This window comes from Falco cherrug, chromosome 1, assembly GCF_023634085.1.
Source record: "Falco cherrug isolate bFalChe1 chromosome 1, bFalChe1.pri, whole genome shotgun sequence".
Taxonomy (NCBI): Eukaryota; Metazoa; Chordata; class Aves; order Falconiformes; family Falconidae; genus Falco; species Falco cherrug.
The window spans coordinates 14,961,355-14,975,587 of record NC_073697.1 but is presented as its reverse complement, the minus strand read 5'-3'; the positions used below and the strand labels follow the sequence as shown (position 1 = coordinate 14,975,587).

At 38.3% G+C, this 14,233-nt stretch overlaps 1 protein-coding gene across 13 annotated transcripts in view; it reads left to right on the top strand.

Moving 5' to 3' along the window:
- Positions 1-14,233, top strand: part of SLC10A7 (solute carrier family 10 member 7) — a 154,931-nt gene that overhangs the window by 4,309 nt on the left and 136,389 nt on the right. For 7 of the 13 annotated variants that reach the window (XR_008730799.1, XM_055701439.1, XM_055701409.1 and 4 more), the window contains exons 2-4: positions 788-870; positions 5,937-6,073; positions 10,650-10,725. Coding sequence is in view for 11 of the 13 variants with exons in the window: in XM_055701409.1 (XP_055557384.1) it covers positions 788-870; positions 5,937-6,073; positions 10,650-10,725 (296 nt within the window). In the remaining 2 variants the exon portion in view is untranslated. Of the gene's footprint in view, positions 1-787; positions 871-5,936; positions 6,074-10,649; positions 10,726-13,609; positions 13,697-14,233 lie in introns of those variants that run through there. The other 6 variants (XR_008730802.1, XM_055701464.1, XM_055701459.1 and 3 more) reach the window with 2 other exon arrangements.

The window sequence follows — 14,233 nt, the reverse complement described above, 5'->3', positions numbered from 1 at the left end:
AAATGAGTATATACATTTTGCGCTTAGTGGCCTCCAAAGGCAAAGTGTATTAAGAGAATTCATCATTTTTATAGGAGTGTAAAAAGTATTTTATTTTAATCTCCCTGGAAAAAAGTATATAAATATATACAAATGTAAGTCTTTAATATAGTGGAACCCTTAGAGGTGCAGGCATCTGCCCTTGCTGATCTTACTGCAGCAGTGTGTCTGAAATGCCTTACTGTAGGGCAGGAATGAACCATTTTGCCACAGCCCTGTTTTGGAGGAATAATGCAGAATTGTATTACCCCGAGGCAATCATTGCAAGGTACCATTTGGTTTCCTCTGTACAGGCAGCCAGACAGGTGTGTGTGTTGTGGTGGAAGAAGAGAGAGGTAGATACGTGAATGATATCAATGGCCCTGTGGAGGGAGCAGCTGATATTTTTATTTAAGTGTATAGTTTGAGTTTGCTGATGTTACAGGGGTACTCTGATGATAGAACTGTGAAAAATTACCCGTTTTCAAATTTCCAGAATTTACCTGTTAGTTCCCAGTGGCCTGTAATCACGGAAGCCAAATGTATATGACATCATGCTGCACTCTCCACTCAATGGTTTGCTTTTATTTAAAAATGAGTAGTGTGCTTTCTGTAACTTAATTGAAACCCTATTCTTCTTATTAGAGACTTTAATGATTAGTTTTGCTCCAGGTATTTTTCTAAGTATTCTCATTTACTTTGATGTAATATATGCATATCATTATCTCTGACTGTAGTTAATTTTGTTCTCTACGTCTATATTTTTTAGGACCGTTGAAACCAGAAATTACCATAACTTACATTGCTGTTTCAGCTATATTCTTTAACAGTGGACTCTCCTTAAAAACTGAGGTACTGTAATTTCTCATTGCTTCATTCTTGTTTTCCTTTAAAAAGTTTTGTGTTGCTTTTGATTTGAATGTAATTGCAATATTTAATTACTATGCTGCTGTTGTTGGGAGAACGGCTAACGAGAAGATAAAACTTGGACATTTATGGAATAACCCCTCCTTGATTTCAGATGATTCTTTGCAAAGTAATGGACATAATGAGAAGGAGAGTGGGAATAAATTTCACCCATCCATAGAGGCTGGGTTGCTTGACTTTTCAGGGCTTTGATTGAATGGAAGTGCTGAGCACAGTTTTGAGCTGGATGCTACATGCTGCATGTATCCCAAACCCAAAAGAGTGAGACCCAGGACCACATCAGCACCTGCCTTCTGCCACCCCTTCTGCGCCATGACTTCCCTGCTGCTCAGTTGAGATACAGGCCAGAAAACTGTCTGAATCCTAGGGCAGAACTTTGTAGGGATCTAGGCAGAGAGGGGCTATGTGGAGTCTCCATGACTGTAGGACACAAAGAGGTGTGAGCTCTCTGTGCCTCTTCATCTCACCTGCTGGTGTGCTCTCTTAAGTGAAACTGTTCAGGCTAGTCACTACAGGACTGATGCAAGCAAAGATCTGGTGGCTTTAAGTTACCACATTGGGTAGGCACAGGACAGACAGCATCCAGTGTCAACACAAAGGGGTTCCTCTGCAGAGACAGGGCCAATATACAGGTACAAAGTCTTGGCAATCTTTTTCTATAGGGTTTAGTTGTAGATGAGTGGACTTGAAGTGCCTGTGCTCTGCTGCATGTTGGAGACACTGATACTTGTTTCAAATTTTGTCACACATTTTTCAAAGAGGAATAATCTGGGAGTAAGAAGAGATGAAGAGGAGAACCTCTTAGTGATGTGTAAAGGAGATATGGAGAAAGGAAATGATGGCTACGTGCCGAGAAGAGAAGGAGCAGCCAGAGTTGACTTCAAACGCTGCATGCCTCTGCTAGTCTAGTTTCTTGATTCCTTTTACACTGTTGGCTGTGCTAACGAGTGATGTCATTCATATGTTGCATGCTACTAATGTGTAAAAGAATCATCATGATATTGTCCAGTTATCTTCTGGGCAAAGTAGGATTTGGGGAACAGCAGTTGTTCAACATAAAAAATTTCTATGCCTGTATCATCGTTATAGTGATAAAACTTCAAATGGAGGTGATATTTGAATTGATGACAGTCCTTTCCTCCTGTGTCTGCTGGCATTTCTGGCACCAGGGCCTCTAGTTCTGCCAGGATACGGTGTAAATGAAGTGACGTAACTTTAGTCAATTCTATAGCAGCTATTTAGACCCTTGTGGTCTTATACGGAAGCAGGAAAAACCATGTTATCTGTTTGACTGGGACAGTAATTAATCCTAATGGAAATAGGCTGCAGAGAGGCACTTTGTTCCACAGAGGACCTGAAACACAAAGCCCGAGTAGTGCTAATGGAGTTGAGTTTTCTGTTTTCAGGGTTAGGAATCTTTGCATGTGTTGTGGCCGGAGCCAAAACACAGCACTGTACTAGCTACTAAGAAGAAAATTAACTCCATCCCAGCCGAAACCAGGACAGCACGCAGAGGATAAAACCTTGAAGCTTTGTATTTGTAAAGCAGCTGTGACTGAGGGTGAAATCCGTAGCATTATCAAAGTCTTGATTAGATTCTCAGTGCTAGTGTACCTCTAACTTTTCCCAGTTAAGGTGACATGACTGACAGGTTCCTGGGCAGTATGTCATGTCCTACTTTAAACTTAACTTCTTTTCATCTTTGGTTCTAAAAGCAATATATTGATGTAAATGAAGCTTTTATAGGTGGTGTAAGGTAGCGTGTCAAGGTAGCTCATCTCAAATTGTTTTGGAAGCATCAAGTTAGCTGGATGTACAGCACCAGTCCTTTATGTTCCATCAAGAAGTGAAGCCTTTTCTGAATTTCTGCTGTGGTGTTAGAAGATGAAGAGGAATTAAAACACTTCACTCATTGTACCTTGTGCTAATATTTTCAAAAACGTACATTAAAAACAATCCTTAAATGTGTTAGGAGGCCAGGTCATGATTTTATTAAAATGCTTTGGGGCATGTTTTAATTGTTTAAGGCACAACTGAAAGTTTGTATTATTAGTCAGTTAATCTATCTTTTTATTGGATTGCAATGTAAATAATTTCTGCTTTTGTCTTTATTAGTTCTTGACCTGTGTGTCAGCTGTTCTACCTTGGTTAATATATTAATTAGATTGAAACTTGTGTTTGGTATGCTTTGTGAAATGATGTTGTGTGAAAAAAATGTGTAAGTGTTAATGGAGGCCTTCTGATAAATCTGACAAAACATAGCTGATGCTTTTCTAAGGTTACACTTCTGGTTTTATTTGCTGTGAAAGCGCATGCTGAAAAGAATTTGCTAACATGCATTCAGAAAGCATTTTACAAAATAATTGGCAGCATTCAGGGAGAGCCTGCCTGTGTATGGCCTTGTTATGTTTTCAAATCTAGAGGTGACTGAGGTCCTGTTACATTTGTAGAAATAGTCTGTGTCCAGGAATTACAAGAACATTTGATTCCACCTTAATATAATGCTCTTTCAGTTTTCAGTGAGTAGTTAGCTTGCTCTTTTAAAGCAAATACTTCCTGTAGGGCCCCAGAAATTAAGTTACATACTTGAGTTATCCATTTCAATGAGGAATTTGGCAAGCCACTGAAAACAGTGTTTGCTCTGTGTGGGTATTTGCCCAGAGGAGTCCAGCTATGACCATCTGAGTGTGGCTGGATGGCAACAGGGACCCACACTGACCAGCGAGAAGCTAGGATAAGCTCCCTAAGGGGTCTGAAATACGGGGAAAGGCAAGGTAACCTGTTCCACCTGGTGTGCAGGAAGAGTTGTAACTAGCAGCTTCCAGTAACTTCTGAGACTTCTGCTTTTTTTGAGAGCTACAGTGACAGATGTATTTTGGGACAAGCCCTTGCAGATTGCTTAAAAAGGTGAAGGCTGTTTGCCTCTGTGTTTGTTCTATGATGATATGGTCTAAGGAATTCTAAAAGGCAATTGCTAGAGACATTTTAAAGGCAGTAATTTAGATCTGCAAAGACCGGCTCCACCAATACAGCATTCCTTCATGCACTAGGTTGGCTGTGTTGTAATCACCTTCCTTGTTCCCTGGAAGCTCTAACCAGTCTTTCCGAAATTTTTGTCTTGAATTTTGCTTTTGAAAGTATCACACAGGTTTTTTTCAAACCATCTGTTTTTAAGGTGTTTTCCAATTGTAAAAATACAAAACTAAAAGGGCACTTCTGTATGTGTGATGTGATGCCTTCGTAGATTGGTCCAGTAGGAAGTCTGGGGCTGGACTTCGCAGGAAAGGAGTCAGAATTAGCAGCTTTGCTCAAAGAAGTCACTTGTTTTGGTTTTTTTCAATTGTATTATTTACTTTTAAAATGTACGCTTTTATGTAGGTGCCTTTTCTTCCTGCATTGGATGTATTTCTACTACTAATTGTTTTTTATTTTTGCCTCTTTTTTTTGAGATCAGATGAGATAGTTCTATGGTGAAGCTATTCGTAATGCCATAGGTACTGTGACAGGTTATATGTGAAGAAGGCCCATTTTCCTCATGCGGAATGATACTAGCCTGCTTAAGAGCTTGCTTGATTTTTTTAAAAAAAGTTGTTTCATTCGGTTAACCAAGCCCTGAATGTAATGATACTTTCTTGGTAAAACTGGATCAAAATCTATTTTTCAAATCCACATTTTGTATAACTTTAAGAATAGGTTATGAACGGATGTGTATTTTTTTTTGTGGAAGGTTTTTTTTCCCCTAACCCAAACTTGGGAGATACTTTATTTGTGTTAAAAAAATGAACAGGGACACGGTGCTGAACTGCTAGTACTTCCAGATGTATAATTACATCAGTGTGGATTTGGATGGTTGAAAATGGGGTATTTGATTGTGTTTCATAAAAGTTCGCCTGTTTTGAATCTGAGGGAGCATGGTATTTGAAGATTGGCTGCTGCATTACTGTAGAAATGAACTTTTTTGTATTTTTTTTTAATGCGTCCTGGGGTGTCAGATAGCTGGAGAATCCTAGCATATTAGACATTGAATAAAAGTGCCATCAGCTTTTTTTTTACTGTTGCATTGTTTACTTGAAAAGAGTGCCAGTTATTTTGAGAGAGGGAAAGGAATTTTTGCTCTCAATCTGAGAGTTGAAATGAGCTGAAATGTACAAGGCTTTTTTCTTCTACTCAAAAACTGTGTAGAAGGTCCTTGGAGTGCCTGAAAAGAGGGAAATAGGGAGAAACAGAGCGAACTGAAGAGTTTATTGAGTAAGGATACTTGATCATCTCTCTGTAGTGCTCTTACACTGTTTAAAATTAAATTATTTTTTTTCCCTCAGTCTCTCGTGTTTTGCACTTTATTTCTCTGACTTTTATGGCTTAGCTGTTGTTAGTTTGTTATGGTCTTGGTATTCTTTCATTGCTGTTCTTCATCAGCTTAATTTTTTTCTATAAATTTCCTATCTGTTAATACAATAAATAATCAAAATGTGCTATAGATTACTTCACTTTTTATGTTTGTTGGTCTTCCCTTAAAAAAACCTCACCACAAATGAAGACTGTTTGTAATGTAAACATCCCATTTTCATGGTATAAATGGGAATCACAGTTTGTGGCTCTCTTTAGACTAAAGAAACCTGCAATCACATGGACACTGCAAGTTTCCCTTCCTCTTGATATCAGCAGTCAATAAACAGGCCGTCAGCATAGTTAACACAGGTTTTGAAGCAGTGATAAAGTGCTCAGGCTGCCTGCTGAAAAGCTACCCTTACAAGAGCTACACTATTACTGAAGTGGTGGACAATGCTTTTGGAAAAATGCCCAGAAGCAGACAGAGCTTTTATGCTCTCTAGATGTACTTCATTAGAAGAGGAGATCAGATGATCCCTAAAAAGGTGTCTTTTTGACATGCACTCTTTGTATTATAAAGATGATCCTAGCTTTAAAATCACAAACTGATCTTACTTCAGCTGTTATGATTGCAACTTCCTCTCTTCTTTTTTCTTTTGCAGGAGCTGACAAGTGCTTTGATGCATGTGAAACTACACCTTTTTGTCCAGATTTTTACCCTTGTGTTCTTCCCAACAGCAATATGGCTCTTTCTTCAGCTATTATCAATCACACCTATAAATGAATGGCTTTTAAAAGGGTATGTTTAAGCATAATGAGTGAACTATAATTGTAGCTGTCATCTTAAAGGGCTGCTTATCCTGCTGTGGGTGCTTTAAGACTTGTATTACAAACAGATTTTGCTGGTTGTTTTTGTGCTTCAGCACTTTGCTGTTTAAAACACTGTATGTGCACAAGATTATCCTTTCAGGAACCTGGTCTTGTTTTTAGAAAGTCTGGTCAGTTAGTTTCACATTTAGGAAGCTTGCAACAGGTTAGCTTTCTTTCACAAAACCCAGTTGAAGTGATGTGCTGGGTCTCAAGGACTATGAGGAGGAAAGAAAAGGAATGCTGAAGGAAAAACATAACTTGGTGGATAAAGACTGTATATGCCACGTACTGGTGTTCCATTCTGTTTTTAAACAGTCCGTATGGGGCACCTCTTGCCTGTGTCCAGACTGGGGTTCAGTATCTGCTCCTAGCTAAACTATATGGGGGGGGGGGGGGGGGGGCAAGAAAGTAAAGTTTTTGTAGGAGGACAACTTTGAGATGAGCAGAAGCTAAGTTACCATGAAAACAGTATGTTTTCAGTCTTTGGTGTATTCTGTCAAAGTACTGTGTGCTTCCAAAGCTGCATTGATGGTGTGGTAGTGATAGATGTTATGAAAAATCCAAAAAATGAAAAGCTTTTTTCAAAATCAAAGTTCAATACCTAGCACCATGCAGCTATACTGGAGTGTTTGAGTGCAAAAATCAATTCTTTTAGAAAACTACTTAAAGAATCCCCCATTGTTTCTTAACTGCTTGGTGAAACACTGCTTGGGGAGAGTTCCGGTCTTAAAATTTTAATGATAAAGCTGTTCATGTTTGTTTTTACAAGGCCTGAACTTAAAAGAGCATTTTGTTTTGTTTGTAAGAGACTTCTCCAGGTGTGAAGTGGTCCAAATGATACTGAGAACCTGAAAATTGAGACATCATTTAAAAGTTAGCACTGTTTTGCTAAACAGCATTAGTACATTGAGGAAATAACAAGGTCCATCTGCATACACTGTATACAGTGTCTGTATGCACTTGGCTATTCGCAGTAAAGGTTATTCTTTAAAGTAAAACCATTGTGAAGGTTTTCTCAACTAGGACAGAGACATGACTTTCCACAGTAGCCAAAATTCCCTCCTAATCTGTATGAGTCTCAGTTTATGAAGTGCAACGTGCAAGATATTTTTGTTCCTTGCAGCACTTCCCATCCCTTATTTCCTATGACTTATGCCACTTTGGTTCTTAGTATTAAAGTGACGTGATCTGTTACATGCACAAATATATGTGTATGTATATACATACACACCTGTGAAACTGCATGTAAAACTACGTATGTATATATATTTTTAAAAAAAGCTCGTGTGTGTATCTCTGTAAACGTGGAGCCTAAACCAGCCTTATTTTTCATGAAGGTGTGTCTGTGTATTACCAGTTTTAAGAGTCTGGTTTTTTGTTGGTTTTTTTTTTTTTTGAAATTGTGCTTTCTTGATAAATACTGCTATTCAGGATATGTTCAGGGCAGCAGGCGTGTGGCTCTGAAGGCATCCATTGCAAAGGGAGCCTGCTGGGAGCTGTACCTTCAGTGCTGTGTAGGTGAGAAGATACTGAACTTGGTCCTAATCGTAGGATAACACATTTTAAAGCAGGTACTCGCATATCCCTATGTGAGTATGTGAAAGAACAGCAAGGAGCCGACATGAGGAACTGTCTGTGCCTTGGCCACTCTGTGTAACCAGAAGTTCATCCTAATGCCCTGCAGCTGTAGTTCTTATTCCCTAGAAACACTGAAGTACCCTAATGAAAACATGGGAACAAGACAGGCTTTGGCAAAGTTACTTCCTCGTCATGCATGTTTAGCACAGCTTATGAGCTGTGGGAGCTAGCAGGTAGTTCTCACAAAGGCCTGGAAAAATAGACATATGTACCCAAGGGCATGCAGCACCCTTTACACAGGGTGGCTCCCCGGGGGACTGTAGTTCTCCATTACTCTCTACACAAGGTTATACCTAAAGGACAGTGTCATGCCCACAGCCTATTTCCTGTCTTGCTTCAGAATGAATGGTAGATTATTATGTCCTCTATAATAGTCTGTTTTGCTGTAAATATTATTTGAGAGGCAGATTCAGGTGGTACCAGCTTTTCATCTGTGCGTCTACAGTTGTATTCTTCCTGCTCTTTCATGCCTGGGATGGTATTAGGAGGTTTGTTGCTTTGCAATTATTTTGAAATATATAAAACAGAGGCTAAACCATCATCATCCCAAGCATCTTTTAAGTTAATTTTTTATTAGATGACTAGGTTTTGCATTGGCAGCGCCCCTTTGAAAAGGAGCATGGAGTGGGTTATTAATGTTTGCACAGATTCACCTCTTCTGCCACTCCTAGCATATAGCATTTACGGTACAGGTGGTAAGGCATGAGATACAAAGATCTGGTACAAGAATTGGCTTTGATAGTTCCGCATCTAAAATATGTGACTTTGGACCCTACTACTTTGTTGTCTGTAATGTATCAGCAGAACAGGTATTATTTATCGCTCTTCAGCAAGTGTTTGGACCTCTGGTGTTAGTGCATATAGTATGACCTGTACCAGTGGAACGTTTCAGTTCATTGGTTGTTACCTGTAGTAAGTAATCTGTTGGTCATTAGAGGAATTTGTATATCGGTAGTATTGTGTGTAGTTGGTACAAAGCAACAAAAATCTTCACAGGTGCATGTTTCAATACACCTTATTAAAAGTATTTCTGTTTAGTGTGTACCAGTCTTTTGTAGATAACTGTTTTCATAGGAAGAATATTAAAAACCATAGCTTGATAGTGATTTTTATTTTTTTTTTAATTCCAAATGTATTCTGTTAAATGTGAGAGGGTTAACAGAGCTTGTATTATTAAACTTTTCCCTTATAGTGTGGAATATCGCTGCCAGCTGAGATGAATGCCCTTGCACACATTTCATGCCTTTCTGGATAACTCTGAACTTAATCCACCCCTTATTAGTGCAGGTGAGAAGTTCAAGGAGCTGGCTGCCAAGAGACCACATAGAAGAGAGATAACAGTATCGCAACCGGTGTAGGGGATGGACATCAGACTCGCTACGTCTGCTGTATATTTTTGTATTTATTTCCAAACTTTTCCGTGTAGTTTTTTTCCTGTATTTCTTTTCTCTTCAAAATGAGCTTATCCTGCTAAGTGCTGACAACTCTCTGCTTCCATAGCTTATTTCAATGTAAGCTAAAGGTTCTGTATACTTCCAAGGTGGTGCTTGGCACTTTGTGATTGGATTTGTGTAATGCTTACGTTGGTTGCCTCTTTCCTTTTCCACAGTGTCTGTAGCTGACAAACTGAATACCGTCATTGTCATTTACCTGTTTCTTCTGTTTAAGCTTTTTGTATATTTGCAGCATATCAATTGCACTGTAATATGCTCCCTGTTGTTTGGATTTAATACTTCTTTTTGCTACAGCTTTTTGACACTGCGTTTCTTGGGAATGGACTAACACAGTTACAAGTGCAAAGTAGTTCACCACTAGTAACTGATTGTTCTGAACTAGAATACTGTCTCAGACTCCAATACTTGAAAACATATAGATTCCATACTTTTGGGGGTTTTGCAAAATATTGTGTCCCATACCTTATTGTTCTTTCGAAGTCAAAACAGTTGTTCTTCAGAAGCCCTATTTTACTTAGGCCCAAATTTAATTTTAAACTATTGTATAATGTTGTTGTTTATAACTACACATTTTATCCAACTAATTTTTGTAATAATCAGTTTTTATGGACTGTCTTTGGAAACAAAGGAAACCTCACCATTTTTTCTTACTTTGCAACAGTATTTACTATATACATTGATAATTTTGCCACGCAATCAACAGAAAAAATGACTACAATAATGTGTATTTTAGACTTCTAAAATGCATGAGAAAGCTTTTGATGTTTTGATTAATGGAAGTCAGGTGATTTTACCAAGAAGTGAAAATATGCATAAAAATTAAACATTTGATGGGCTTTTAATGTTCAGGAAATCAAAAGCTCAATTGTGATTTTTCTTTTAAACCTTTTTTTTTTTAAGTAGGAGTTGATGAAAAACAAAGCGTAGTGGGAACCTGGAACAGTGAGCATGGTTCTTCTTACTCTTCTACTAAGCAGAAAATGTTTTTCTTGATGAACAGCTTTTCCAAGAAAATAGAAGTTTAGTTCCTTATTTTTTTTTCCAAATAGCTACGCGTATCTCAAAACACACTACAAACTTTACTATATCAGGACTTGTGATGCAGTTATCTTTGTGATAATTGTAGATATCTTTGTGAACGTTAAATACAGTACTACAGATGGGGAAATGAAGTCACAGAGAAGTTAAGCGTGTGTATTTTTAAATGGTGGTGTGACTTCACTGTAGGGGTTGGTAAGAGATGGCATGGAAATAATGCCAGCTGGTGCAGGGCTGTAACTGTAATGCAAGCTGATTGGGTTGCGCAGGTGATAAGATGATTGTTTCAACTCAGCTATTTGGTATTTTAAGGTTATAGGTTGCATAGTGTTTGCATTGTGTGAGGTATGTAACATTTCTTTTCATTATTTTCAGCTTGCAGACAGTAGGCTGCATGCCACCTCCTGTGTCTTCTGCAGTAATTTTAACCAAAGCTGTTGGTGGAAATGAGGTGAGTTTTCGTTTTGGTTTTGAATGGTTTTTTTAAACAGAAATTCAAATATATGTTTATGATCAACTCATGTGGCAAAACACTGACTGCAATGTAGTTTGTAAAAAATTCTAGAATTAAAGCTTGGGTATCGTGTTGGTGTCAGACACGGGAAATAGTGGTGTTATCTGCTGGCATTGGTCAAACTGAAGCTGAGTTTTATATAAATTGGTGTTAGGAGATTTCTGCTTATTGCTGCACTGTAATTCCTAACAATATAATGATCATATGCTGTGTACTGGTTATCTCGCGGAACATTAGCTTTATGCTGAAGGTCTGCCCTTGCAGTGATTGTTTGGATGGTGTTTAGTATTAAGAGGCCCTCAAGCTTGAAGTTCCTCAAGCTTGAAGCTGCAAATGTAGCAAGAGAGGTGATGGAGACACAGACATCAATTAAAATCTTACGTTATTATTTGAGACTGCATGAAAGAAAAATTCTGGGAACATGGAGTTCTCTGACAGTAAGGCAATGCAAATTCCTCAACAGATAGGAAATGCCACAATTGAAATTGCTTGTGCAAACTAATTTTGGTCACATTATACTTCTGTCTTAAAACGGCATATGCTGATACAATTTTGGACTTTTTCTTTAGGCACAAAACACTTGCTATTTTCAGGAAGACCAGTGTTTAGGAAATTAATCCAGGTGTGATATTAATGAGGTTGTTTCCTTTAGAACTGCTTCCTCATAACTGCTGAAGGTGGATGAGACCTAGTAGGTGAGGAAGGGAGAGGCTAACACTAAAAGAGCTTGGTTTTAAGGCTAGGGTTCTTGAGATGCTGTGCTGGAAGGTTAGAGCCAAATCTGAATTCAGCCATAGAGCTCTTGCACGAGGTTGGGTGAGTCACTTCAACCACATTTTTAAAATATGGCCATTAGTTGTGTACTTCTCATTTTCTGAGTTCAGACTCTTGGGACCGATTAATGTCAGCTTTGAAAAACACATGATAGCACTGAAATAGATTGAAGTTGTACTTTGTACTGACAAAGTGCTGTTTAATTGCTCTATCCTCTGAAGAGAGACCCAAAGCATTTCAAGTCAAGCATCTCTAATTACGGGCAATCCTGATGCACATTGCTGTCTCCCAGTTTGCTACCTGAAAAAGAGTCATAAATTTGGCTGATGGAGGTGCTGTGGAACAATTGGTATAAGGAAATAATTCAAGTACCTAATAGTGATCAACAGAGAAATGAAAAGTTTTCTAGTTACGATTCTAGATGTAGGTGCTGTAAATTATATAAAGATATCACATAGTGAACAGTGAGGATAAAATGAAGTATTGAATGAGTGCTTATTCAATGTTAGCACTGTCTGTCCTGTCCTTAGAACAAGGAAAAGATCCTCTGGAAACACATGGGGATATGATTGGTTAGTTGAAGGCAGTATCATACAGCTTTCGTGTGCAGGAGGGAGAGAGTTGCTTTAGTTTCTTGACCATTAAAGTTCACTTTTTTTGTGGTAGTGTTCTTCTGGGGTGGTGGGAGTGTTTGTACTTTATACCGGCTGAAAAATGGAAACTTTCTGTCATGTGAGGCTTGTGTAAGTAATTGTATAAATCGCTGACAAAGTAAGGTTGAACCTCTAATTCTGTATCAAACTGGTATTGGAGGAGTGTAAAAATGCATACCTAGTGATTTTTACAGATAGTTGCTGACAGTGAATCAAGAATTAGGTTTTGGGATTTGAAAGTTCTCAGTCAGGCTCTAGGAACATACGCAAAAGAGAAACACGCTTTAAACATGCTCAGTGTAGACAAAGTATGTGGCAAATTTATTGCCAAACATCAGCAAGTTTCCAACGCAAACGTATTTTTGGAGTTTGATGCTTCTGTGTCATTCAGACTACTGTTAATTTTTCTTCTGAAAAACAGCAAATCACATCCCTCGTGCTAAGGGAGAAGACCCTCTCACATCTCCTCACCAAATTTCCTTAAGCTGTGACTGATGTATTTCTTTTTCTGACATAAGCAGAACAATGCATTTTTTCCCATTTAAATGTAAATCCATTCTGATAAGTGAAGAATTTAAACCTGGGAGTCAACTGGAAATATAAGTGTTTGTACTGTGAGAGCATTTGTTCATAATAATGTCTCTTAAACCACTTTTGCCTCGTCAAGCATGTATCCCTTACCTGGAGAAATTGATTTGTCTGAGGGTGTATCTACACTGCATAATGTAATATGAAGATAAATGAGCTTGCTCAGAAGCAATACAGTGAAGAAGCTCCACATGAACTAATTAGTCTGAGAAGTGTCCTGCTGCTGTAGAATACAGGCACACCCTCAATAAGTGCTCTGAAAACCTCTTTGGGTTTCTTGAAACACAGCATATGAGAGCTGTGGTAGTTGACGGTAGTACGACAGTATAGAGGGTTTCTGGTTTTCTTTACCCAAGTAGGAGTGATTGTTGAATGTCAGCTTGGACTTGGGTTTTTCTCAAAGGAGTATCAGGCTCTATGCCATGACTTGCCTGGGGCTGAGGAAACACAGATTCTATTTTTAGCTGTGTCATTTACTTGTTGGGTAAAAGTGGGGTGTCATGTCTCTGGGGTTAGCAGTAATGGGTAATGGCAACTTTGAAGTGTTTGAAGATCAGTGCTGAAAAGCCTTACCTAAGAGCTGTATTTTATTGTTCTGGGACAGGGTTATTAAGTGTTTGGTCAAGTGCTTGGAGAGTCATTAGAAGCTACTTGGATGGGGGATTTTGCTGCGTATCAGTTGGAAAATTCAGTTGTAAGATGATAAAAGGAAGAAACTTTTTTTAGTATTTCAAGAATCTGTTTTTTTAATTGATAAATGCCTGAGGGCAGAAAATAAAATGTTCTGCTTTTGTTGGCTGAGGAAGGTGTGGCCAAAGCTGATACTAAGAATTCTGATTAAACTGTGCTCCTCACTGAAGTTAATGTACTGGGATTGTGAGTATAAATTCAGGTAAGTTAAACTTTATTATTTAACTGTCCCTGTTTAATAGCAACTACACAATCTACCAATGTTTATTTTCCCAATGGTTGAAACACATGGTATATCAAAAAAAGTGTATCTCAGCTTTAAGTTCTCTTTATCCATGTATAAGAATAGAACAGCAGAACAGTTACTCAAGAGTGCAAATATAAAATTGTCCAAAGCAAACCCAAGTCTTCTTCCTATACATCATTTGATCACCAACCCTGTGATCTATTCTACTTTCAAATTTCTAGTCTTAGTGTCTGTTAGGTGTGCCTTCCAAACTCTACCACGTTAGCCATTTGCCTGGTAGGTGATCAGGTGGAGGCTGGTTTTGATGGTTGGGGTATTCCAGAGGAAATCAATCTTTATCAGAAGCCCTTTGTCAGCAGTAGCCTTCTATTAATAAGGGAAGATGATCAAGATCAAGACATTTAGCACCTTTGCTTGTTGTATCTGTGGCATTATAGTGGGTGGAAGCATTATAAAAGGCTTCCAAGTCTTTTGGTGTTTAAGGGTGAAAATT